The 24,860-nt window shown below is 24.7% G+C and overlaps 2 protein-coding genes across 3 annotated transcripts; one reads left to right on the top strand and one right to left on the bottom strand.

The window, feature by feature from the left end:
* Window positions 1-9,320, top strand: LOC107446092 (Translin associated factor X). 2 transcript variants are annotated; one of them, XM_071179582.1, is made up of 6 exons: window positions 1-173; window positions 276-486; window positions 1,709-1,842; window positions 2,243-2,352; window positions 3,221-3,602; window positions 4,286-9,320. In XM_071179582.1, the coding sequence occupies exons 1-5, from the start codon at window positions 155-157 to the stop codon at window positions 3,587-3,589; spliced, it is 843 nt and encodes a 280-aa protein (XP_071035683.1). In that variant the 5' UTR covers window positions 1-154; the 3' UTR covers window positions 3,590-3,602; window positions 4,286-9,320. The 2 variants fall into 2 exon arrangements, with proteins under 2 accessions (XP_071035683.1, XP_015916128.2); XM_016060642.4 differs by lacking the exon at window positions 4,286-9,320 and having other exon boundaries at window positions 3,221-3,651.
* Window positions 6,727-24,798, bottom strand: LOC107446087 (endoplasmic reticulum oxidoreductin-1-like protein). The gene is made up of 14 exons (XM_016060638.3): window positions 24,306-24,798; window positions 21,181-21,300; window positions 19,863-19,946; window positions 18,927-18,986; window positions 18,360-18,442; window positions 18,125-18,198; window positions 17,505-17,622; window positions 17,014-17,060; window positions 16,266-16,358; window positions 15,143-15,389; window positions 14,952-15,021; window positions 14,063-14,149; window positions 12,535-12,653; window positions 6,727-10,578 (listed from the first exon to the last, which is right to left on the bottom strand). Exons 1-14 carry the CDS (start codon window positions 24,408-24,410, stop codon window positions 10,506-10,508), a joined length of 1,380 nt encoding a protein of 459 aa, XP_015916124.1. The 5' UTR covers window positions 24,411-24,798; the 3' UTR covers window positions 6,727-10,505.
* Window positions 24,799-24,860: the final 62 nt, after the last annotated feature.

Genomic DNA, 24,860 nt, shown 5'->3' with positions numbered 1-24,860 from the left:
AGCTTTTACTAATGCTATACACCATCATCAAAAAATATGACATAATCTAATTTTTTACTTAAAAATTTTTTGTTTTCTCTCTTGGAATATTAATTTACTTCGTATGATAACGTTTTAGACATCAAAACCTATTTTTATCGACTTCTATTCGATCATGAGTCATCGTGGAGGAGGTATAAAACAATCGATTTAATTTTTCTTCTTTCAAAAATTCAGAATTTTTCTATTTTTTATAGCTTCTATATACTATTTCTTAGAGTTATTTTCTTTTTCAGGGCATGCTCAACGGAAACGTAAAAATTTTAAGGCAGAAAAGCCAGGAGAAAATGCGAATGAAGAAGATCTATCACCCATCGCAAAGGTGTTTTTAGGTTACCAAACTGAACTAGATGCGCGCTATGACAAACATGAAAGGTTGATCAAGAAGAGCAGAGACTTAACCATCGAAAGCAAACGTATTATATTTCTTCTTCATAGAATTTCAAAGTAAGTCATTTACAAACCACAGTTATATACTAAATATCTAGCAGTATTCAATAAAATTAATGATGTATTTGTTCTGACCATAGTGAATATTGTGAGCAAATTATTTTATATTCAAGTCATTTCAAGTTAGTAACAAAATAAACTACTGCATATTTCTGAATAACGGCATACAATTCATATGGAATATGAGGAACTTTTCAAACACTATAAAGTGAATTAAATTAGTTATTTATTGTTATGAACATAGATTTTAAACTCAGTGCATCAACAAGAAAAGTTATATTGTCTGGAATTCTAAAAAATTAGCATAAACTTTGTTAAGCACTAATTGTTTTAATTTTCACACTTCATTTTCATTATTTATTGCATTATTATTAAACTACATTATTTGGAGACTTTGATTATTTAATCTAAGATCTTCAATAAATTATGGTATCTGGTAGTACTGTTATCAAACACAAAAACATACTTTCTCAAAATAAACATACCTTTTTGGATGGATTGATCATCAAAATATTAGCAGTAGATGAGGAGTTTCTTGACCATCAAAATATTAGGAGTAGATGTAATATGAAATATATGCTGATAAGTCAGTCTGCACAGCAATCAAAAGCTTGGTCCCCTTAATGTTAATTTTACTTTTTCTGTCAATCACCTTTTTAGTTCAGGAAATTTTTAAGCTAATCAAAAAAAATTTCTATTCACAATTATAATATTTGTTTAGCCAATGATAGTTACATGAAGGAAATAATTTTTAATATTTATTTATTATTTTTTCTTGTTTGTTTGATAATAGTTGAAAAATTATTAGAATTGTTATTGTATAAAACTTTTTACTCAATTTAAATGTAATTTGGAATGATATAAGAAAAAAGTGGAACTAATTCGGTCTTGAGAAATGAAAGCTTAAAAATATGTTGTTGTTTTTTTTTTAATTTTAAAGCTCAGAAACTATTTTGCTGATTTTAAAAAAATATGTGTTTTGTAATTTAAAATTACCTAGTTAAATAATGTATGCTCCTTATAAATAAAATTTTTTTTGCTCTTATTAAATAAAATATTTTACAAAAAAATGGATTTTAATAAGTTAACCCTGATATTAATTAGTATTAAATTATCAATAAATTTTTTTAATGTTTTAATCATTTATCACTAGTTTGTGTGTTTAATATTAGTTATGTAAAAAAAGTAAAAAATAAAATAATTCATATTTATATTTTAGTGACCAAAACTGTGATGAAGTTTTAGAGCAGGCAAAGTTACGTTTGAATGATTTATTCAACACTGTAATTCATGATATAGCCATGGAATTGTCTAAAAGAGAAGTTTACCAGTTTATTAAGGCTTACAGTGCAGGTAATTTGTTAATTATATGATATTATGTATTAACATTTTATCGCTGTTTGTGAATCTAGGACATTTCAAAGATGTTATGACAAATTTTTAGTAGAGGTAGGGGAATAAAGGATTGTAAACTACATAGCAAGCCATAGCTGTTGAAAATCTAAAAAATCTCAGAAGAATGATTAATTGAAAACCTTTATGTGTTTCCCATCCTATCTGGCCGAAAAGTGCTTTGCAACATTTTTTAATATGGATTGCTCATGCTTGAATACTAATTTCAGAAAACTGTAGAAAGTAATTTTAAAAGTCATAAATCTTTTTCAAGCAAGAGTTTTTAAAATATAAATTCAAATTCAATTAGTTTGGTACAATAAATGTTTGTTTATTTAAAAATACAAATGTTTACTTATAGGTCTACAAGAATATGTTGAAGCTGTATCATTTTACTATTATTTGAAATATGGTCACTTGATCAGCATTGAAAAAGTACATAATCAAGATTTTCTCAAAGATTGCCCAAAGGTTAGAAAACGGAATTCTTTCTTATAATATTTTATGAAATTATATTTAAAAAAAAACGATGTTGAAAGTTTAAATCAAAGTCTTTTTATTGTTATTTAATCTATGAAGTATGATTTATAACAGTTTTCCCTTTTTTTTAAAAATTTTATAAAGTAATGTTGTGAAAGGTACATAATTTCTACAAAACTTTTTTAAAAAATGGAATATATTTCTAAAATATCTTGTACTTTTATGGAACAATTCATCCCCAAAGATAACAAATGGAATTAAAAACAACAACATTTTTGACTTTGTTGGTTTGGACAGCCTATTTTCTTGGATTGCTCTTTGTTATAAATTTATAGAATATAAAACATTTGATAAATTTTAATAATAATATTATGCATAATTATTCTTAATTGTATGTATTTTTGGAAATCGCAAACACCTATGCCAACTGCTTCCACGTTTTATGTGATAAGTAGTTTTAGACATCAGTTTTTTGTTTTTTTTTTCATTTTGTTACTACGTAATTGCTCAAAAGCTCTTTTTTCTTAATTTCAAATTTCTCCCCTGTTTTAGAAATTTAGGATTAAAAAAAATTTACTATCTATCATTGTAATTTTCTTTTTTAAAAATTGTTTCTCAAATCTAAGGTATATGTTTTTTCATAAATTTTTTAAATTATATGAATTATTAAAAAAAAAAATATGTGAAAAAAGAAAAACCAATTAAGTTGACTTTTTAATGTTTGATTAATCAAGAAACAGTTAATGTTATTTATGTTAATCTCATTTATATACCTAATTACAATTTTACTGTTATACCTTGTCTTAGTTAGAATTTAAAAAATATTCTTTTCAAATTTGTGACCTTCATATTTCATCAGGGTGAGGAAAAAGTAAAAGAAAATGATGTTACTCTGGCAGAAATGTTGTCACCCACTGATTACATCTTAGGAATAGCAGACTTGACTGGTGAATTGATGAGAAAATGTATCAACAGTGTTGCCAACGGAGACATAGATGAACCTTTCCAACTTTGTTATGTATTGCAAAATATTCATGAGGCGTTTTTAATTTACTCCAACCACTCAAGAGAATTGAAGAGAAAAATATTCACTTTGCAAAATAGTTTGCGAAAAGTAGAGAATGCATGTTATGCCATTCAAATCAGAGGATCTGAAATTCCAAAGCATATGTTAGCTGACTTTTTCAGCTGTGATGAATTCCAAGAATCTGCAAATTGTGAAGATTGAAGTATTTTTTCAAGTATTTATACATATACTTATTTGTTTTATTAAATTCATTTTTAGAAAAATTTGTGTTCTGTTATTTTTTATGCATTAATTATTAGCTGCATAATCCTTGTCTACTCTAAAATTAAGAACCTCTAAGTACTTTAGAATTAATCCTTTAATTTTAATGACTTACATTTAAGGTTCCATTTATCGTTCCATAGTTACAACCATAGAATTCAGACGTTCATCGAACTCCCGAACTCATCATTCATTCCAAATAGTCAACATAGAAGATTTTCCATTTCCAAGAAAATCACTTGAAAAACAGTTTTAAAGGTATTTCTGTGCTTCAAAAACTAAACTTTTATAAGAAAAATGTTCAAAGAAATTATTAAAATCAGTAATTCTTTGTTAAAATATCTCTTCTTTTACAGTATAAAAAGATGTTTCCTTTAGAAATCAGCATAATATAGAGGATTCATTAAGGTTGTAAGAATACATTCCAATCTCTATAAATTTCTTTTCAAAGAAAAATTTAACACATTTATTCATCATTTTCTTGCCAGAAAGTTATTATTATTTACTATTTTTGTCTTAATTTAGTTGTTTGCAAAATATACTTTTCAGACAAATACTTAGTATTCATTTAAATTCTGATTTAGTTTTTTCTAGACATTGCAGTTCAATTAAAACAAGAATTTTTTTTATACTTAGGTTTCACTCTGAGTGGGACAATCTCTAACTGCATACACATACTGATTTGCTTCCAGTGGTTCGCAAATGGACCTCAATATGTATTTTTGTCTCTTATATCAAAGTAAAGTACACAGAAAAATTCTTTAATTCCTACTATGGATGCATAATCAGGATTTTTATAAAGTGTGTTCAAGCTTGTTATAAGGGCACAATCATGATAAAAAAATTAAAAAAAATACAAGAAAGGAAAAACCAATATTGGTGAGAGAATTGAATTAATTAGCTTAACTGGTTAAAAAAATATTTTAGCCTGTATTAAAGATTTCCTTCTGTCTCATAGTGTAAGTCGAATTCAAACAACGAGATCCTCATCTGAGTCAAGTGGAATCGCATAAACAAGATTCTTCAGATGTCCCCATAAAAAGTAGTCAAGGCTCGATAAATCGGGGGGGGGGGGCAAGGGACTGGTACACCACGCTCCAAATGTGACATTTAGGTAAGTGTGCACATCAGTGCTAAGTGGGATGGCATATCATCAGGTTGAAACCACAGGCGGTTACGAATGGCAATCGGAACATTCTGCTGTAGTTGTGGTAACACCTGTTCCAGAAAAATAAGATAACATTCGCCATTGTGTCAGTAGTAAGTATAAAAAGTTGACAATACCAGCCCTCACATTCACACAGAATCATTGTTGATACGCATGTGGTCGCATTGCATCTGGATACTCAATGCCCACATATGGGAATTGTGCGCATTAAAGCTGAAAAATTCTGTCATCCGGCATTCTTTGATCAGGAAACTGCACATGATACATTCACAACGCAGCTCTGCCATCACCATTTGTACGGCCGTACATGTAATGCATGTCTGCTTTTTCGGCGTGTGTAAAGTCTTTCCCCTATTCATATACATAATGTTGAACTGCGGCTAGACATCTACTGCCCTCTCCCAGAAACGCAACCAACAGATAACTCCATTTCTCTTTTCTTTCCCCCATTTATGTGTCACTTGAGCCCATACAATCCTATACGATAAATGATTGTTACAATGTCCTGCATCTACACTTAAAGTTTGTACCATGAGTTCGGGACCACCTTGTATGTATGTGTGTGTATTTATATATATAACCAGATCATAAATTGTTTTTTAAAAATTATTTAGAAAGCACTGAGAATGACTTTTAAGTAGTTGAAATAAAATTACTAATGAATTTAAAACAAGAAAAAACCTGACCCATGTAAAAATGCTTATTTTTACTAGTTTATAGTTTTTAAAAAATTATTTTAAGCAATGAAGAATTAGCTGTTGAAATGAAATAACTAATAAGCTTTATAAATTTCAAAATCATAGGAAAATAGACAATTACAAAATGCATTCTCATAAATTATAAATTTTCTAAAAATATAAATGTAATTTTCTTCTTCTGATCGAGTGACAGCATTGTTTTTGTTATTATTAGAAAAATAGTTTGTTTTTAAATTATATATTATTATCAATATTTTGTTGAAAAATCTTAAAAACTAATCATAACAATTACATTGGATTAATATATAATAGAATTTCATTGCAAGCTCAAGTTCTAGGAATAAACTGCATCAATATTCATTTTACTGGTTTGCCAGATTAAAATATTATATGGTATTAGGAGAGAGTACTAAATTTAATAACTATTCAATTAAAAAAAAGGCAAAAAATGTTTAAAAATCTCATTTTCCATTATGTGAATGAAACTTAAAAATGTTCAAAGATTACTGTTTCAGAAAATTGTCAGTTAAATATGATTATCCTATGAATTTTTAATTAAAATTGTATACATTATGTTTACAAAAAATTGCAAATTTAACTTATATATACTGTTTCAATAATCAATTTAAAATTAGAACTGTTAATGTGGCATCATTGAATATAAAGCTTTTTAAAATTGAAATTTTGAGAAGAATGATATGATTTTTTCATTTCTTTCAAAAGAATTAGATTAAGATTGTTTTTATTCAACAATTCTTGATCTTTTTTTTTAAATTATATTGTAGGTGTAGGTTATAGTCTCTTCTCTAAATGATAATGTTTTGTAGCATGTGAATAAAACATTGAAAATTATTGTCGATAGAGGTTTATTCTGTTTAACGTTTACTTCAGTTTAAAGCTATATATGAAAGTAAGGAATTCCATTCAAAGGACTAGATTTGGTTCTCCAGTCTTCATAAATTGAAAATGGAAATTTCATTACGAAAAAGATTCTTTTCACAGAAAGAAAAAACATTTTTAATTTTAGTATTTTTTATGTTGTTCAGCAATAAAAGGACAACAAAAAATAATTGCCTAAACTGGGACACTTAACTCTTTTTATATTTATATAAAATAAATGGATTTCCCTTAATTTTATTTTTATATGTGAAATGTTCTATTATTTTCCATAAAATTTGGTCAACTGTACAGTGTGATAAAATAAAAAGAAATTTTTAGAACAAGATTTCAACATTTTATTGATAAACTTTTGTTGTAACATGACTTATTCTTAATAATATGCATTGTTTTGATACTTTGAAAGAATAAAAGATTAAGTAGATTTTTGATAAACAAAATAAGTTTAAAAAAAACAAATTGGCAAGTTAAAAGAGTAAAAACCATATGCATCAATCACATTCAGCATTTTTAGTACAATATAGGATAGTTAAATATTTGAAAATAAATATAGCAAGAAAACTTTTAAATGCATAATTTCCTTGAGCATTAACATTTGACAAAGCATTTTAAATATGATAAGAAAAATAACTTTCTATAAATTATTTCTACACAAATAAGATTTTTATCGATGAATGTCCGATTTACATAATTAGAGATTTGATTAAAAGACCGACACAAAGCAATGAATACCTTATTCATTTGGAATTTGATTAATATAATAAATTTACCTTTAAATAACATTTTTTGAACTAAATTTAAATTTATGTGGTATACAAATATTTTGAACAATATATTTTGTTTTAAAGTAATTTCTTTGTAGGACTTTCAAGTCATATATTAGCATTTCTATTTAAAAATTGGATATTTTTTAGTATAAAATTTAAAGGGAAAATTTTTTTGAAAACAAAAGAAACCGTATGCAAAATGTATTTAGAAACATATTATTTGAAATTTTAAGGATTTGTGTTATATACTTAAATTGTTTCTTCGTAATGTAATCAATTGAGTTTTCATTTTGTTAAATGCTTTTTTCAACTTTTTTTAACACAAAAAATTTTTTTTTTAAAAAAAAGATATGATTTAAAAATTATCTGTATAGATCATTCTTAAACATTCCACAAAATGTATAAAGGAAACAAGTAAACACATAACAGAGTTGGAATTTTAAACATGCCATACAAAAAAATAAAGCTTTAAAAAAAAGACATTCAAAATGGGATTTGCTTTGAAGGACTTCTAAATTATTAAAGAATGTAGTTTTAAAGATAAAATAAATGATATTTAAAAAGATTTATAAAAAAGAGGATTGAATTTCTTATAAATATTAATGATTGAAATTTGTAGGCAATACTGCTTAAAAACTTAGCTTTGTGTTATTTTTTTTTACTTGAAAGCAAATATTCTTCTATACAAACAAGTATGATAATTTCTAAGCATTATTATTTAGTGTTATTTACTGATGATAATTTCTAAGCGTTATTTACTTTACACTGAATGAATGGATTGCTTGTTTGTAAAATAATTCCAGTTTATATCAAAAACTAGAGTTTCGTGAAAATGAATTCTACGGTATTAATATGAAGTTAAAATTGTGAAGAAAAAAACTAATATGCATAAATGCTGCATATGACTATAAATTTTATCACTAACTTTCAATAAAAAAAAGAAAACTTACATTTCAAAAAAAAATATTTCCTTTTGCACACAGTCAAAAACAAATCAATACTTTTTAACTTTTACTATCATCATTAGGTCATAACTAATGTTAATGCAAGTGTTTAAATTATATCAACATAAAATTTCTTAAAGTCATTATTTCTTTGATGTAAAACATTTGCTTACATTTTGAAATCATGTTAATGCAAGTGTTTAAATTACATCAACATAAAATTGCTTAAAGTCATTATTTCTTTGTAAAACATTTGCTTACATTTTGAAATCATAGGAAACAGGAACCATTTAATTTATAGGAACATGGATTTCTATCCTTACTTTAAAATTGGTTTGAGCACTGGAAATTTGACAAACACAAATTTTGTTCTTATTAAATTTTTGTAAATTACATATCAATATATCTACAAAACTTAGTAATATGAAATTTGCGAATGTAAGAAAAAAAAATTACATAGGTATATTAATAAGAAAGGACCCTATAAATAAACAACTCTCATTTTAATTTTATAAACTTGAAATAAAGAAAATATACAATAAAATTTTTATTTTATTTTATCTAGTTGTTACTGTTTTAAAATTCTTATAAGTCTACCACATATGTAAAAATTCGAAAAATTACCCACTGCAGATGTATATACGTATGTATTAAAAAAATTATGCTTTAATGCTAATGATTATCTTTTTTAAAACAATAATGGTAAAATAACTATTATGCATAATTGAAGAGCTTGCGTTAACAAAGTGATAAGTTACATTTTTTACAAAGGCAACATTTATACATTTGTGCTCCAGTGTTATTTCTAGTTACTAGGTTCAGGGTTTCAGAAATTACCTCTAGATAACAGCACAAAACAATGAAACATTTTATTGCCTAAATGGAAATCATAATGTTTCTCATTAAAAGGGATCTCTCAAACAATATGAACATGTGATTCATCATAAAAATCATCCTAGCCCATCTGTTTTGAAATTAATACTCCAACTACTTATTGATGCATTGCAATTAGCATTATTTAAAGAAAAAAAATTTGTAAAGTAGGTGAACAACCTTTATTTATTTGTACAGTTACAGGCTGTGATATTTATTAAAATTTTAAATAAATCTAACAGTGTAGCACCAACTACTTCTCAAAATCTCCTCTCTTAAGAATATATGTTTTTAAAAATATCAATAATTGAGGCTATCTTTTTGTTTTTGAGAAAATTAACACTCACAAAAACAGGCATAGTTTTGTTACCACTTATTAAGGCTTTTACGGCTAGTTTTATTATTTTTAAGTATCTTTCAAGATAAAATGAAAACAAATAAGAAGAATAGTAGCATCAGTTGCAAAAATATTACTTTAAATATTCTTTTCTAAAATAGCTAAGTTATACATAGAAAATAATAATAAAAGTTAAAATAAAAAATTTGAAAAAATAATTAGAAAATGCTGAAACATGTATTTAGTAAATTCAATACTAATGCAAGAGTAGCCTTAACCAATTAAACTTATTTTTACTATACAATAAATCACAGCAGTATCATACATTTTATCAAAAATTTCCACTTTTAAAATCACATGATAATACTTGAATATCCATTGAAATCATTGGACAATCAAATCAAAACATTAGACATACATCAGTCAAAACAAAAAAATTGGCATTCCATAATGTATAAATTTCTAGATAAAAAAAATTATATAAGTTATGTTTAAGAGATTTTTTCAAAAAGTCATCTTAACAAATATATTTTGATGCATCTGGGATCAAAAGAATAAGAAGAAAAAAAAAAATAACAGACTGAAGAATCTGATAATATTTAAATATAAAAACTAATAATTTAAACATAAATAATTCATATAGTTATAAAATTGTGCTATTTTCATGATCTTCCATATGTACACACATTTTCAAGAACAATTTCTAATATTCACAATTTTATTTATTGATACTTTTTTTAAAATTATTATTAACTAATAAAATTTACAATAAACAACTTATATATGCAACATGAATAATTTTATTCCAACAAAATAAAACAATTTAGATATATGTACAAATTCAAATCATGAATTTCAAAATTTAAAAAACTGTTTTTTATCGATAAATAAATACATACATTAAAGCGTAGCTTTTGTGAACATTAAGAAATGAGCAATTTTAAAGTAGTAATAAAATAGTTATGTATATTTTCCATGAGTTACTCTAGTTTTGAATTTTAATGACTAGGTCTTTCAATGTTCTGCAAATGCATAGTTCTCTTTAGAAAGTTTCATTACCTTATCAGAGAGGAATATTCATATCAATCATATTTACATGCTTTTATTTTAGGTTTAATAAAATACTGTTTTTCTCTCTTTGTTTTCAATGAGAATTCAAATTTTCTTCCATACTATAGCTCTATTTTGTGCTTACTAGTAAGCCTTTGACGAAATTGTTCAAGTTCATAAATGCTGTTGGATAATCTGAAATAAAGTTTTAATATAAATGTAGACATAAATAAAGTAAGTGAATAAATTGATAAAATAAAAAGCTGTTACACTAAACTGAAAAATCATTTTTAGGCAAAACAATGGACACTTTTTAGTAACAAATACAAAATTTAAAAGTTTGGCTGTAAGCTCTTCCACATTCTACTGAATTAAGCAGGACAGAGAGCATTTGCTTTACTTTTCCTGTAAATTCTGAAAATCACTCTGAGACTACTACCTAAATTCAAGAATCCAATTAAAAGTTCTCTTTAAGACTACTACCTCTGAATTCAAGAATCCGATTAAAATCTCGCTGAGACTCAGACTCCTCTGAGACGGAGGAAAATCTCCGATTAAAATATCGCTGAATTCAAGAACTTGAATTCAAAATAAAACAAAGTCCAAATTAAAACTAACTTTAACATAATCTTTCTACACCACTTCTCTTCCCTAGAATATTTTTGAACATACAGTTGCCCACAATCAAAAACGAACAGGTTTTGCAACATTTAATTCTGTTTGACAAAATTTGAGCTTGTAAAGGATATAATGCTAAACTTCAAAAATATAGTGAAGTTGCATAGAGAAAAAAGAAAACATTATAGATAGTTGTAAATCCTATGATTTTCCACATCATTGCACAATTTGTAGAACCTTATCCATAATCCTTCAAATCTAATTAAATAGAACTGTTATTAATAAAAATAATTTCATACAAATTATAAGTATGAGTGTGATTTGGAATATATAGGCAGGTTTTGTGAATTATAATTTGATTGCTCATAAATAAGAAAATTAATATGTTTTTTCGTGTGAAACATTATTAATAAAATCTAAAGGCTTCTTTGAATTAGGATTGCTATATTTGAACCAATACAATTTATAACGCTGCTTTGCACTATATTTTAAATAATACATGAATTTTAAAAAAAAAGCCTTTTATCTGCATTTACATTTATAACTTTCATTAATATTTTTATATAAGTTAAATGGTTTATGCTTTTTGATTTTACTATTTTTACCTAGATTATAAAAATTAAATAAATAAAAAGTATTACATTTGAAAAGCTATTTTAAATATTCATATAATATTAAAATTAATGGTCACCTTGCCTCTGAAACATTAAGAGTAAATTAAAAAAATAGAAAAAATTCAAACATACCAAAAAATAAAAGTTTAAACAAATTTTAAATGCCAAAAAAAGTACTCAAACTACTTGAAAACTACTACTTGAAAATATAGAATAGAAGAGCTAAAAGTTTGAACTAAGCTCATTTTATATGTAATGTACAATTTAAAGTAGAATGCCTGAAACTCTCCTCATTGTAATCACTAATGGTAATGTATTTGTAATTGTATTGTACTTCTTCACTCAAAATTTGAATTAATAGCAAATTTTGAAGTATTCTAAATTAGTCATTAAGTCTAAAACATTTCCTTCTAGCTTTGTAAGAACAATGGTACCCTTTTTAAAATAAAGTTTAAAAATAAGCAACATCATGTGAAACCTTTGCTTTATAAATGTATAATACATAATTATACTTTGATTTAAATACATTATGATTAGATTAATATTTAATTTAATAATTCTTGGAATAATATTTGGAACAAATATTTCACACAATTTTTCTTTATTTATGATACTAAGTACCAGTGTTTGAAAATGCATTTGTTTTATTCCATTTTATAATTCAAGAAAAAAATCTGAAACTTTCCCTTTTAGAACATATGATTGTTAAAAATTTGATTTTAAAGAACATTGATAGTGATTTTTATTAAAAAAAGAACTTTAACAAATAACTTTAAAAATGAAATACTAAATTTTACAAAAATGTTTGGTTAAGATTTACGTGAAAAGCATGAGTAGTAAGAATAAGGCAGTGTACATTTATGCTCATGAAATGTTTAAAAAAAGCACTAGATTATTATGCAAAAGTGTTTTTTCTTACCTGCCAAATGCATTGAATAAAGAGACAATTTCAGTTCTAGATAACCGGAAATGCTTTCTCTTTATATCAGATTGATCTTTTGAAAATAAAATTTTGAACGCTGTACCTAAGCCTTGAACCTAAAAGAAGTTAAGAGCACAAAGATTAAAAAGAAATCTCAAATGTCAAAAACAGGAACTCCATACAATATTCTAAAACATTTCAAAAATAATTTTAAAAATAACACATATTACATTATTATAAGTAGCATTTGAAACCATGCTATTTTAGAATATACAACTGACACTGTTTTTGTTACCTGTGGGTCAAAAACTATAACAGTTTAATTGAATTGACCATAAAATGGTTACTAATTATACTTCTCTACATGCAAAAAAAAAAAAAATAGAATTTGTAAAACAACCTGGTGTTTGCAAGTTTTAACATTAATAAATATTAATTATATTTATAGGAATAAAAATGAAACAATTATCACTGTATAATTATAGATAAATATTATAATTGTGTCTTCATTTAGTAATAAACTTAATTTATTTGGAACAGTATTTACACATAAATTAGGAAAAACATGAATCTGGTACATATTTCCAGTATTTTCAAAATAATAAAATTATATTTTTATAATTTTGATCATTAATTGTATCACTATAAGAGGTATTATTGTACATACTTAAAAAATATAAGAAATTTTAAGAATTTTTTTTCTGTATCATTTATAGTCACAGGGTAGAATTAAAGTTTTAGGTTAGAAAAATCCATATAATAAATAAAGAAATTTATGATGATTTTACTGTTATCTCTATCAATCTCACTGAATTTTCTGAAATACAGTTCATTGCATTTGAAATGAGAATTCTAATATTTTAATGAAGACAAAGTTCAATTCAGAAGTAGCATGTTCTTATGGCTTTTTGCAAACTCTTAGTGATTTATAAGACTGAATTATTAAATGTAACGTTTAGTAATCAACTTATCACACTTTTTTACATGATCCTTTTTCTACAATTAAAGCCAATGCCTTTTACAAAGCTTTATCTTATGTATCTTTAAACTAATATAAAACATAGCTTGAAAGTTTATTGTTAGTTCTCAGGCATATATATTTATACATTACTACTTACATATCAAAGTAGTTAAAAACACTAACAAAAAAATTTTTTTAACCAAGGAAGAAGTTTTTAACTAACATAAAAAATTTTATCAGCTGCGAGGCTTTTTCATAAAACCCTTTTTTTTTAACATTATGATGCTAAAAAATGGCACTGTTTTTTAGTAGCATATTTGTTTTACTGAACATTATGCTATAAAGCAACATTGTTTTTTGTAGAATTTTTATGAACATTATGTTGAAAAACAGCTCTGTTTCATAGTAATATTTTCCTATTGAAACAATTTATTTATAATGAAAACATTTTGGAACATTATAAGTAAGACAACTAAGTGGAGAAAATGCAATAGAGCCATGCAATAATAATAAAAATATTTTTCGTCAATTTTCATTGGCAAAAATTACAATAAATTAATATACCTGTATTTTCCCCCATAAACGACATTTATCACAGCCTACACAATCCATTATTTTTGATATGTTTAGAAAGTGAAGTCTGAATTCTTCCTAAAAGCAAAAAAAATGTCAGTGACAAATACTGCTTTCATAGATTAACAAAATATTTACGTTTTTTTATATAAAAAATACAATATAAAAATTAAAAAAATTATGTAAATTATCAAAAAAGATAAATTGGCATATATTTCAAATAACATTTTTAAAAATAAAATTTAACTACAAATAAGACTATATACAAATTTTTATACAAAGACGACAAGACGACTTTTATACAAATCGCACTTTTATACAAATATTTAAACAAAAATAACACAAAAAAAAAAAAAAATGATTACAAAATTTTTTAATTTCCATACAAATTTTAATGAAATAAAAGTTCATAAATTCAAAACATGATAAAAAATATGACATTTTATAAAAAATATAACAATAAAAATTTAGCTAAGATTTTAAAAGAGAAAATATTGTTAATTAAAAATACTTCTCATATTTAAAATTATGATTTTTTCCCATTAATCTCACCTATAAATTAAAAAATCAATAAATAAAACAATTTTTCTTAATTAAAACTAAAATAAAACCAAAACTATTTAGTATAAAAAAGAAACTTCCCAGACAAATATCTATGAGGCAATTAATAACAAATTTGTTACGCAATAAGAAAATTTATAAAAACTAATAATTGATCAATTTCTGCTTTCAATAAGGGAACAATACTGAAAAGCACAAAGTTTTACTACATAATACGTAACTAATAAATAGAGACTTAAACCTCTACAGATTTGTATACATAAAACTCTATTAGAATAAATGCTATCAAAAATTATACATTATTTTAAACAAATAATACCTTTAAATTTCTTGCTTCCTTACTATTTCCAGAAAACATAACTTTTTCATCAAAATGATCTGGGAACGATCTATATGAGCAAAAAAAAAAAAAAAACCTTATTATTTTAAAAATGTAGATCAAAAATTGTTTTTTTTTAAAGTCAGAATTTAGTCTAAATAAACTTTATAACAAAATAATAAATTTATTACCTAGCAACCTCTAAAAGATTTTTAATAGCAACTCTAACTTCTTCATCATTTGAGTCACTTCCAGTGTAAAATAGTTCCTTTTCAAAATAAAATGCAGCTTTTGCAATGGCTCGAAGTTCCAACAGGTATACAAAATATAAATTTTTCAACCACTGAGGACCTTCTTCGTCAGTATTTTTGGGATCAAACCTTCTTTGGAATTCTTTTAAGTTTCTCCCCCAAGCACCTTTGCTAAAACAATCTTTAGCTGAAAAAAATATGAAATTAGATTATATCAAAACAATCATTAAAATAAAAAAAAGCAAATTAGCAATCAAATAATAAAAAGGATTTTCAAGAACCATTTCAATGTATAAACAAATAGTTTTACAAGATTTTTATCTCCCATTTCAAAGCTTAGGAAAAAAACACTTATATTTAGTGTTAAAATTCACTGAAACAATAAAAAGAAGATTTAATTTTCCTTTGTTCAATATAAAATAAAATGAAAACTCCTAAAATTTCTTGTAATTCCTTAGAAAAAATATGACAAAAATTACATCATAATTTTAAAACAAATAAAAAGTCAATTTAATTATTTTGAAATTGATAATGGCTTATCTCAAACTATGTAGAACCTAAGATTAAGAGTTTTATAGTTTCCAACTGTTCTAATTTAATCAGAATATTTTTTTTAAAGTCAAATAATAATGATAGAGCAATAATAGCAGCAAGCAGAGCTCAAATAATAATGAGAGAGCAATAAAAGTTAATAACATTTTTACCAATTTAATTAACATTTAACAAATTTACCCACAAATATCTGGTGCTTATAAATATGTCTGATTTATTCAGATTTCAAGATTTATAAAATCCTTTTAAAGGAGATCAATTTGCATAAAAAACAAGTATTGAATTACACATTTCGTTATCACTAAAAAAAAATCTTACATCCAAGAAAGAATAGCATGTAACTATGGAATTTATAGAATCACTGGGATGTGTTGTAAAAAACTTTAAAATTAAATTTTTTCTTTTAGTTTTCTGATAGGATTAAAAAAAGTGAACAATTGAAAATATTACATATAATACATTCATTTAGGTGGAAATAATTGTTTAAAAAATGAGGAGGAAAACTAGTTACCTTTTGTAAAATATTGTGAGCACAAATGAATGCTGATGCTGGAATGAAGGCCAGATACAGCACGGTAAAAAGCTCTCTTTTCCAAACACATAGCTAAAATAATAAATACAAATTATTCTGTGCATCCAAATTTTCCTTAATTAAAAAAATATTGAAATTAAAACAATTATTGTTTAAATTATCCAGCAACAGTCGTATTTATCCACCTTGTTAGTCTACTAAGGAATAATAAACTATTATAATGGTAATCATGAGGTTTAGGGACATGTATATAATGGTACATGAATTAACTCTCAATTCAATGTTAAGCACATTACGAAAAAATTCCTGTACTCGAATTTAACACTAGATTCACATTTCTGGGTAGCAAAAAATCTTTATTTCAAAACAGTTAAGTGGGTATTATAGTTTCAAAAATAAAACTTATAACCTGATGAAGTTGAGAGGGACTTAGAGCAGATGGAAAACAATCGCCTAAAGACAGCCACGGCCAGAAACAGAAAGAAAAATTTTTTTCAATGATTTAATGCATAAAAAGCAAAAATATGTAACACCACATATTAGCCAGATACTATAATCCATATGAAATATATAACATGAAACAAAAAACTAATAAACATAAATTATATTTAATAAAGAGCTTAGAGTGGAATGCTTTGCTGAGATAGACTTAAAATATGGTGCTATTTAACTGAGAGCAAGAAGTTGAAAAATATTATACAGAAAACACTTCATAAATTTTACTTACAATCAAGGTTTTTTGAAGTAGTATAAGGTCCAAAATCTCCACTAAATCTGCAAAAAATTGGTAAGAAAAATCTATGAAATGCAGAGTTTGTTAGATAATATTTAATAAAAATGAATACATAAAGCAATGATAAAGAAATAAAGCAGAAATGCGTACAGATAAAAATTCATTAGTTTTTAGAAACTAAGTTCAAAAAAAGAATTATTTATTGGGATTTATGTTTGATTTTTATCATCATTAAAAATGTTACATTAAAATTATTTAAAATTTATTAGAATTCTTAAAAAAAAATTTATACAAAAATCTTATTAAATAATTAAAAAAAAAGACAAATAATTAAAGTTTTTGTGCCTTTTAATTACTAAATATGCACCTTCAGGATGTTTACATATGCAAAATTGTTATAATTATTATTCCTTACTTTAAGACTATGTGTTGAAAAAAAAAGAACTTACTATGTGTTGAAAAAATAAGAAAATAACACAACATACTTAAAGCAATTTTCTCTGTATATACTGTTCCATATACGATGAGCTGAAGCACCTTTATAGCCAGTATAACGCTCAGGATTTAGTAACAGATCTACATACTGAAGATCTGATATATCGTCTAAAAAATGCAAAACATATATATAAACATATAACAAACATATTTGACCATGTTATTACATTAAATTTTTAAAAAAATTGCGCAGTTGATAGTTATTTTTCTTAACAATCGAATTCACTAAACTCTATTGATGAAAATACTATCAGACAAAATTTTCTATTTATGCAAAACACAATAAATTGAATAGATACAATTCAGTTTTTATATAGATATTTACTTAATTGTTAAAGAACATTAAAACAGGCAAACATGAAAATATGAACTTACAAATTGCCTATAATTTCTTAACTATGAGTTGTAATTGAAATAATTTTATCATTAAAAAAAGAGATAAGAGTAAAAATAATATGCAGTATGATTCGCTTATTTCTCTTTCATTTTAAAATTGTTATTAGTGAAGGCATTATAAAAAAAACCTTCAATAAATCAGCTAAACAGCTTTTATGAGTCTTAAACAAATATTTCAAAAAATATAAGTAAGATTTAAAAAATATTTTCATACCATCCATCTCACAGAATGTGTCAATTGAATCATCATGTTTTTGCCATTTTTTGAAGTCTTGGTAATTTTCATCACTAAAATAAAAATAAGTTTACAATAAATACCATATACAAAGAAATACTTTATTAATGGTTTAAAATTAAAAACATTAATTTGAATCTTATAATAAGAAAAGAAAATTAGTATACATTCAGAAAAAGAGTATAAATTGCAAGAATTAAAAATAGTATATCACCTAATTGTAACATTCACTGCTCCAAGGCCATCATGGTTTTCATCACAGGGCTTTTGTTCTTGCTCATCTGCACTTTTTAAAAGCTGAAATGAATATGCATGCATTTTTTAATCATATAGTGTAAGGTAAATTAAAATAAATTATTACAACCAATAAAATTAAAAAATGAATACATTATAGATAAAAGGGTATAAATATTATAAATATAAAAATAGTATAAATACTAGTCATTATTTTGATAATAAAATTAATTTTCACCAGAATAAACACTTCTTAGAATGAGGAATTTTAAAGCTATGTTATTTTTAAATGAAAATTAACATTCTTTGCAATACTATGCTCTAAAAGTTATGTAATTGCTTGAGATGGGTTATTTTAATTACATAAATATTTTTATTAATTTATTTACAAACAATGAACTGGCAAAAAAAAAAATTATTAATAGACATAGAATATAAAAATTTCATTTTTAATGCAGCAGTTGAAAATGGAAATAACAATCATGCATAAACATTTAAAATGGTAGTTAGATCAGTAATTTAAATTACTCTTATTGAAAAAACCTACCACTTTTGTTTCAATATCTTTAGCATAATATTGCCCTTTTAATCCCGGAGGTAATTGCTCCTGCAAAATTTTAAAAAAAAGTTAAATACATCAGAGTTATGTAGATAAAAATACTTGATAATTAAGAAAAATAAAAAGATTTGATAAAATATCAAAGACATACTTAATTTAATATTTTTAAAAATCCTAATCATGCATTGAATATTTAAATATATAAAAGTGTCTGCAAAAAGTTCTTAGATATTTCCCTCAATTATTTTATAACTAAATTCAAGCAGATGAGGATAATTTAGAAAACAAACCCAAACATTAAGAATTTTCTTTCAATTTTATTTTACTTAAATCTATCATTTTTACATCATAAGTCCAAATGTTACCCGTTGAAACATAAAATTTATGCACAAATGACTTAAAATTTTGTTCAACAGCAAAATAAAATAAATAAATGATAGATAATGAGTGATAGATTATAAGATAGAGAAGTCATAAAAAATATAAAAATAATTTTAAGGAAAAATTAGAAGAATATCATTTTTTTATTTATACAGAAGGAACAAGCATTCCATATTTTGAATTATAACTATGAAATACATTTTTGAAATATTAAATTAATAATATTTTCCCTAATTAATTTTTTTTTGGAACATCTTGCAGCAGTAAATAATATTTTATGAATAAAATTACATAAATGATTGCTTTCTATTTTTAAATTGCTAAGTAAATTTACAAAATAAATTTTAAAAAATTGAAATCTCTTTTTCCTAACAGAATTATTCTTAAGAAGCTTGAAGAACAGACTTAGTTTAAAATAGAATGATTTCGAAAAAAAAAAGGCAATTGTTTTGGTTTTAAAGCTAAATATCTCATATATTATTATTGCGAACTTAATATAACAACAGAGGGTTAAAAAGAAAGAAAAAGAAATTAGTTAATAACCTCAGAACAAGTTTTCACAGAACAATCCTGAATAGAACATTTGCTGTCATCAGGCCAAAAGGGGCAACCTCGATTTAAGTTTACCTGGAAAATAAACAAAATAAATATACTGGCTATTTCATTTTGAATTATTTTAAATTAACTTGTCATACATAATACATTTAGATATAATGCATACAATAGCTGCAAGACTGAACTGTCAAACTAACAAAAAGGATAAAAAATTATGCTTATTATAGTGTTTATTATGCATTGTTTTAATATGATAATAAAATTATTTATGAAAAAAAACACTGATAAATTACGATCTGAAAATTGTATTAATGTGCATGTAAATTTTTTTTTAATGGCAGGCACTGAACTTATCTTTCTTTGTCAGGGAAAGTGCTGGAAATTTGCATTTTGCGTTACCTGGTGAGAAACTTGCGACCAGAGTCACAAGGGTGAGCAACATTACCCACGCCATAATGCCACAGATAATCATAGAGTGGGTCACATTCACATGAAACAGAGGACAACACACAGAGAGAAACATCTGTGACCTGAATGGGATTGAAACCCGTGATCATTGGCTTCGCAGTCAGGCATGCTAACCACTTGGCCGGCGAGTGCATATAAATCTGACATGTAATATCAGCAAAATGTAAATAAACTGAACATTCTTTGAAGTAGGAGACAGTGAGTATATATTCCCATCAAATAGTTCCCTTTATAATATTTTAAACAAATAAAACTAATTTCATGCATCATCAATTTAGATTTAGCTTCGTTAAAAACAAGCTAAGATAATAAAAAATGTAATCATTTTTAATAACATGCGCTCGCTGAACATTTTAGTACATTACTGTTGTAGTTAAACAGGGAAATGAAGATATATTAAAAAAAAATCATCCTTATTATTCTGTTGCCTATCATCCTTCTTTATTATCTGTCTCCTCTACTATTGTAGGCATAATTTTCAAAATTATCGAGCATTACCACACCACATTTACAATTTCATACAGCAGTTTTGTAACACTTTCAACAGTCAAACTGGGGAGACATCAGTCATTCAAACCCTTACCTTCCCAGTCTTATTGCCTTAAATTCAAATTACTAAATTACTTAATTAATAATAAAGAATTATTAATTAATAGAAAAAGACCCCTTTCTATTGAATTGCAACTACAAATATTGAACCAGATTTTTTTTTTAACCAGATCAGAGAAAAAAAAAAAAACTAAATGCATTGCATTTAAGTGTATATTCAAATTCAACAATAACAATAATAAAACAACGAATAACTAAAAAAATAATGAAACAATATAAAACTACATACCTTTATATAACGAAAAAAGTCTGTAACTAAGATACTTTGCAATAAGGGATAAATTTTTACATTATTGAAATAATCCACTGTATCAATGTTACATGAACAATCATCAATTCTGCCTTCAAGCTAAAATTGAAAAAGAAAATTACAAATACCAATTTATAATATAAAGCTACTAAAATATTTATATAGCAAGTCATTACAATACTTCAAGGTATTAAAAACTAAAAGGTTAAACAAGGTATTAACTGGCCTGGGCTTTTGAAAAGATATAAATCTAAAAACTAATAAAGTAAAGAGCTGTAGTTAAAAAGGAATTAGATAAAACGAAAAATGTAGAATATATTTATGTAATATAAAAATCAAATGAAATTAAACCCCCCTAAACTTGAACCATATCTTAAATTTGGGGAAATTACAAAAATTTGCAGCCCAGAATTTCTGAAAATTTTAAGTACAAGCTGCCAATTTTAATTAATTCACTTTTTAAAAAAATTATTATTGAAGCTTGGATAGTTTAAGTTTGTTCCCATCTTTACTTTTTATACACAATACAATTAATTCATGAAATTAAATTGAGGAAAATATGGCATTCATGAATTCCTAATCTATCGATGTACCTAAAAAGAACAAATTAAAAAGAAAATAATTAAAACATTGAACTTAATGTTTAAAATGTTTTTCAGCTAATATGCTTAACTATCATAAACTAAATCACTTTTATAGCAAAGTAAGTCTAGATAAAAGAATAATTAAGTAATAGGACTCAGCAATTCAATAAGATTAATTTAAAATTTATAAGAGTAATGTAATATAATTTACTAAGGAATGACAAATCTTAAAAACAGATTATTATGTAAGAGATTGTGATGTATTTCAATAGGAAATATTGATGCAATTAAAAAGGAAATGATGTAATTTAATGGGTTCCTAAGTGATGCAAAAACTACAAGGTGAAGGAATGAGTGATAACTTATTCCTATTCATTAGGAGGGTTAATCTGTTGTTCTTCTAATAACTTTAAAAGCATTGTACTTTAAATTCTTTTTCATCATTAGTTTTCAATAGCTTTAAATCTCTAAACTGACTTACAAGGGATATGATTTTTTAAAATTCATATTTTCATTGTTTACATAGAGAAATCGGCAAACATTATGTATATTTTAACAGAGTATGGAATTAATTTAACATGAAATGAATATAGGTTTTGTACTACACATCATATTTCAACAATTTTGATGGTGGCCAAAAAATTTTTCTCTTAAAATATTGAAATTAAAAACCTTAAGATTTAAAATAAGAGCGTGTCTTTACTATAAATATAATATTAAAAATGATTGATATTTAGAGATATTGTTATTTTAGGTTACAAATTTGGTATAGGTTACAATCAATTAGGTATGTCTAAATGATAACTTCATGTTTTTTCTAGCTATTTTAATTTAAAATATGTTTGTTTTTTAAACTATAATGTGGTATGAAATTTTGATAAGAGATTACAGAAATTTATGAAGGCAATTAAGAAAAATTTATATCATTACAAAGAAATAAGAAAATACATACTAATTTGATAGTTTTAATTTTTAGTGCTAATTAATTTAATACTAAAATGCCTTATTCACCTATGTCTACTTAAGTAAAAATTATTATAATTATATAAAAGACCTCTCATCTCTTAAAAAAATATAAACCTGTTATCTTCAAAAGTAATGAAATAAAATTAACATTAATATAATGACATATGCAAAAATATCTTTTAACAGTAAATAAAAACAATGCCGCTTAATGAAAAGAAATTTTTTGTTTTTAATTGGTTGACTGCACTATATTGAAGCACTACATTATATTGAATATATGCTATATTATATTGAATATTAGCTTTATGACTTGTTTTATTCATTTTATAAAATAAAAAATTTTACAGTACAAATTGGAATAAAAAATAAACTTTCTTAATTTCTTACATTTTGTTAGTTTTCAATTACTTGTAATCAGAAATATCTTAAATGTTAAAAAAAATTAAATTAATGTAAGAAGAAATGCAAATACAAATCATAATTCTTATAATTTTATAGCATATACCTTCTTACGGCATGTTTGCCTATACCTTATGATACACCATGTGATTGATAGAAGGAATACACATAGGAAATCATGTAGATTACTAGGCAATGATGACAGGATTAAATAGGTAATGATGATGTAATTCATAACAAAATGACGTAATTCATAACAAAATGATGTAATTCATAACAAAATGATGTCATTCATAACAAAATGATGTCATTCATTACAAAATTTTGTCCATTAAAAAATGATTAGGTAATTCAAAGCCATACTAAACGAAGAAAGATATCACGATTCTAATATAATCCAAAAAATTTTACATTACTGATAATTAATAAACATATTTATGAAGTGTTAGTATGTTTTGAGACACCATTAAATGCTTATGCTTAACATTTATTAAATGTAATCGGTACATGAGCCTAAATAATTGAAAATATGTGGTAATTTTTGAACAATAATACAGAGAAATATATTACAGAACAGGATCAACTTCAAGAGTATAACTCTAAGTCAAGCATGGGCAAACAATTACTTATTTTTTTAAAATTTTTGCAAAACCCTTACAACCATCAGGATCTTGGCTATAATAATAGTTTAAAACAAGTACCAATAAAGAAATATTCTCAAGTAATCATTTCAAGTTTATTTTCTCCATCTAATTGTATATTTTAAAATACTACAGACAGGGTCCAAACATCAAGAGTCTAACTCTAAGTCGAGTCTAAGTTTTCTTAAATTTATGCAAAACATTTTGGAACCTTGTCCATAGGGATTGTTTAGAGCAGGTATCAATACAGAAATATTCCCAAACAATCATTCCAAAATAATCTGAACTAGTTACAATAGCAAACAGGGGACAAAAGTTTAAAATAAATCGCAAACAATAATGGAATGAAATAGTATTGATCATTAAAAATTTATTGTAAAAATCATGAAATTTGCATTATGTAATATAATTGTAGCGATCCAAGCATATTATTGTTATAAAACTTTACATAAGTTAATAGCTAACTGCCTAAAACACATTTTGTTTAAAAATAAACAAACTATGTTAAACTCACCTTACAAAAACATCCAGATTTTTTATCATTAGAGTTGCACTCACATAAACAAATAATAACAATTAAAATAGGAATTATTTCCCTTGCTGAAATTTTCAAATGCATTTTTAAATTTAATAGAATAATAGAAAATCATAATTTTAAATCATGTACTATGAAATAGGCGGGTAGATTTCGAAACTATTACTACCACATTATTTGTCCAGTTGTCATCAATAAAAATTTATATCAAGTCAATATCATATCATTTTTCCTTTTATAACATATGTTTCTTTTTATTTCATAGCCCATATCAACAAGTACGTGTCATTTTTTTATTTATGGTTTAGCAGACAAGACTCACGTATCCCGGAAATTTTCGTTTCTTGTGGTTGTCAAGGAGCATTTCACTTGGTTTCGTTTTAAAAAAGATCTCCACCGAAAATATTTCTACTCAAAATACCAATTTCTACTTAAAATACCTATTTATATTTAAAATTACGATTTTAATTAAACAGAGAATTTTTTAAAAGTATATTTTTTTAAACAAGTATATTAATTAGTTTCTGATTGGAA

Source organism: Parasteatoda tepidariorum, chromosome 1 (genome assembly GCF_043381705.1).
Source record: "Parasteatoda tepidariorum isolate YZ-2023 chromosome 1, CAS_Ptep_4.0, whole genome shotgun sequence".
NCBI lineage: Eukaryota > Metazoa > Arthropoda > Arachnida > Araneae > Theridiidae > Parasteatoda > Parasteatoda tepidariorum.
The sequence above is the reverse complement of the archived record's forward strand: the minus strand, read 5'-3'. Positions and strand labels throughout refer to the sequence as shown.

Excerpts from the sequence above, each read along its gene's own strand:
- LOC107446092 (XM_071179582.1), top strand. Across the intron at positions 487-1,708 it reads CTTCTTCATAGAATTTCAAA|TGACCAAAACTGTGATGAAG; the intron begins GTAAGTCATTTA and ends TTTATATTTTAG. Across the intron at positions 1,843-2,242 it reads TATTAAGGCTTACAGTGCAG|GTCTACAAGAATATGTTGAA; the intron begins GTAATTTGTTAA and ends GTTTACTTATAG.
- LOC107446087 (XM_016060638.3), bottom strand. The coding sequence starts at position 24,410 with ATGCATTTGAAAATTTCAGCAAGGGAAATAATTCCTATTTTAATTGTT. Across the intron at positions 18,443-18,926 it reads AAGATATTGAAACAAAAGTG|CTTTTAAAAAGTGCAGATGA; the intron begins GTAGGTTTTTTC and ends TATTCATTTCAG. Across the intron at positions 15,390-16,265 it reads CTCACAATATTTTACAAAAG|CTAAAGATTGTTTTAGCAAA; the intron begins GTAACTAGTTTT and ends TATTTTTTTCAG.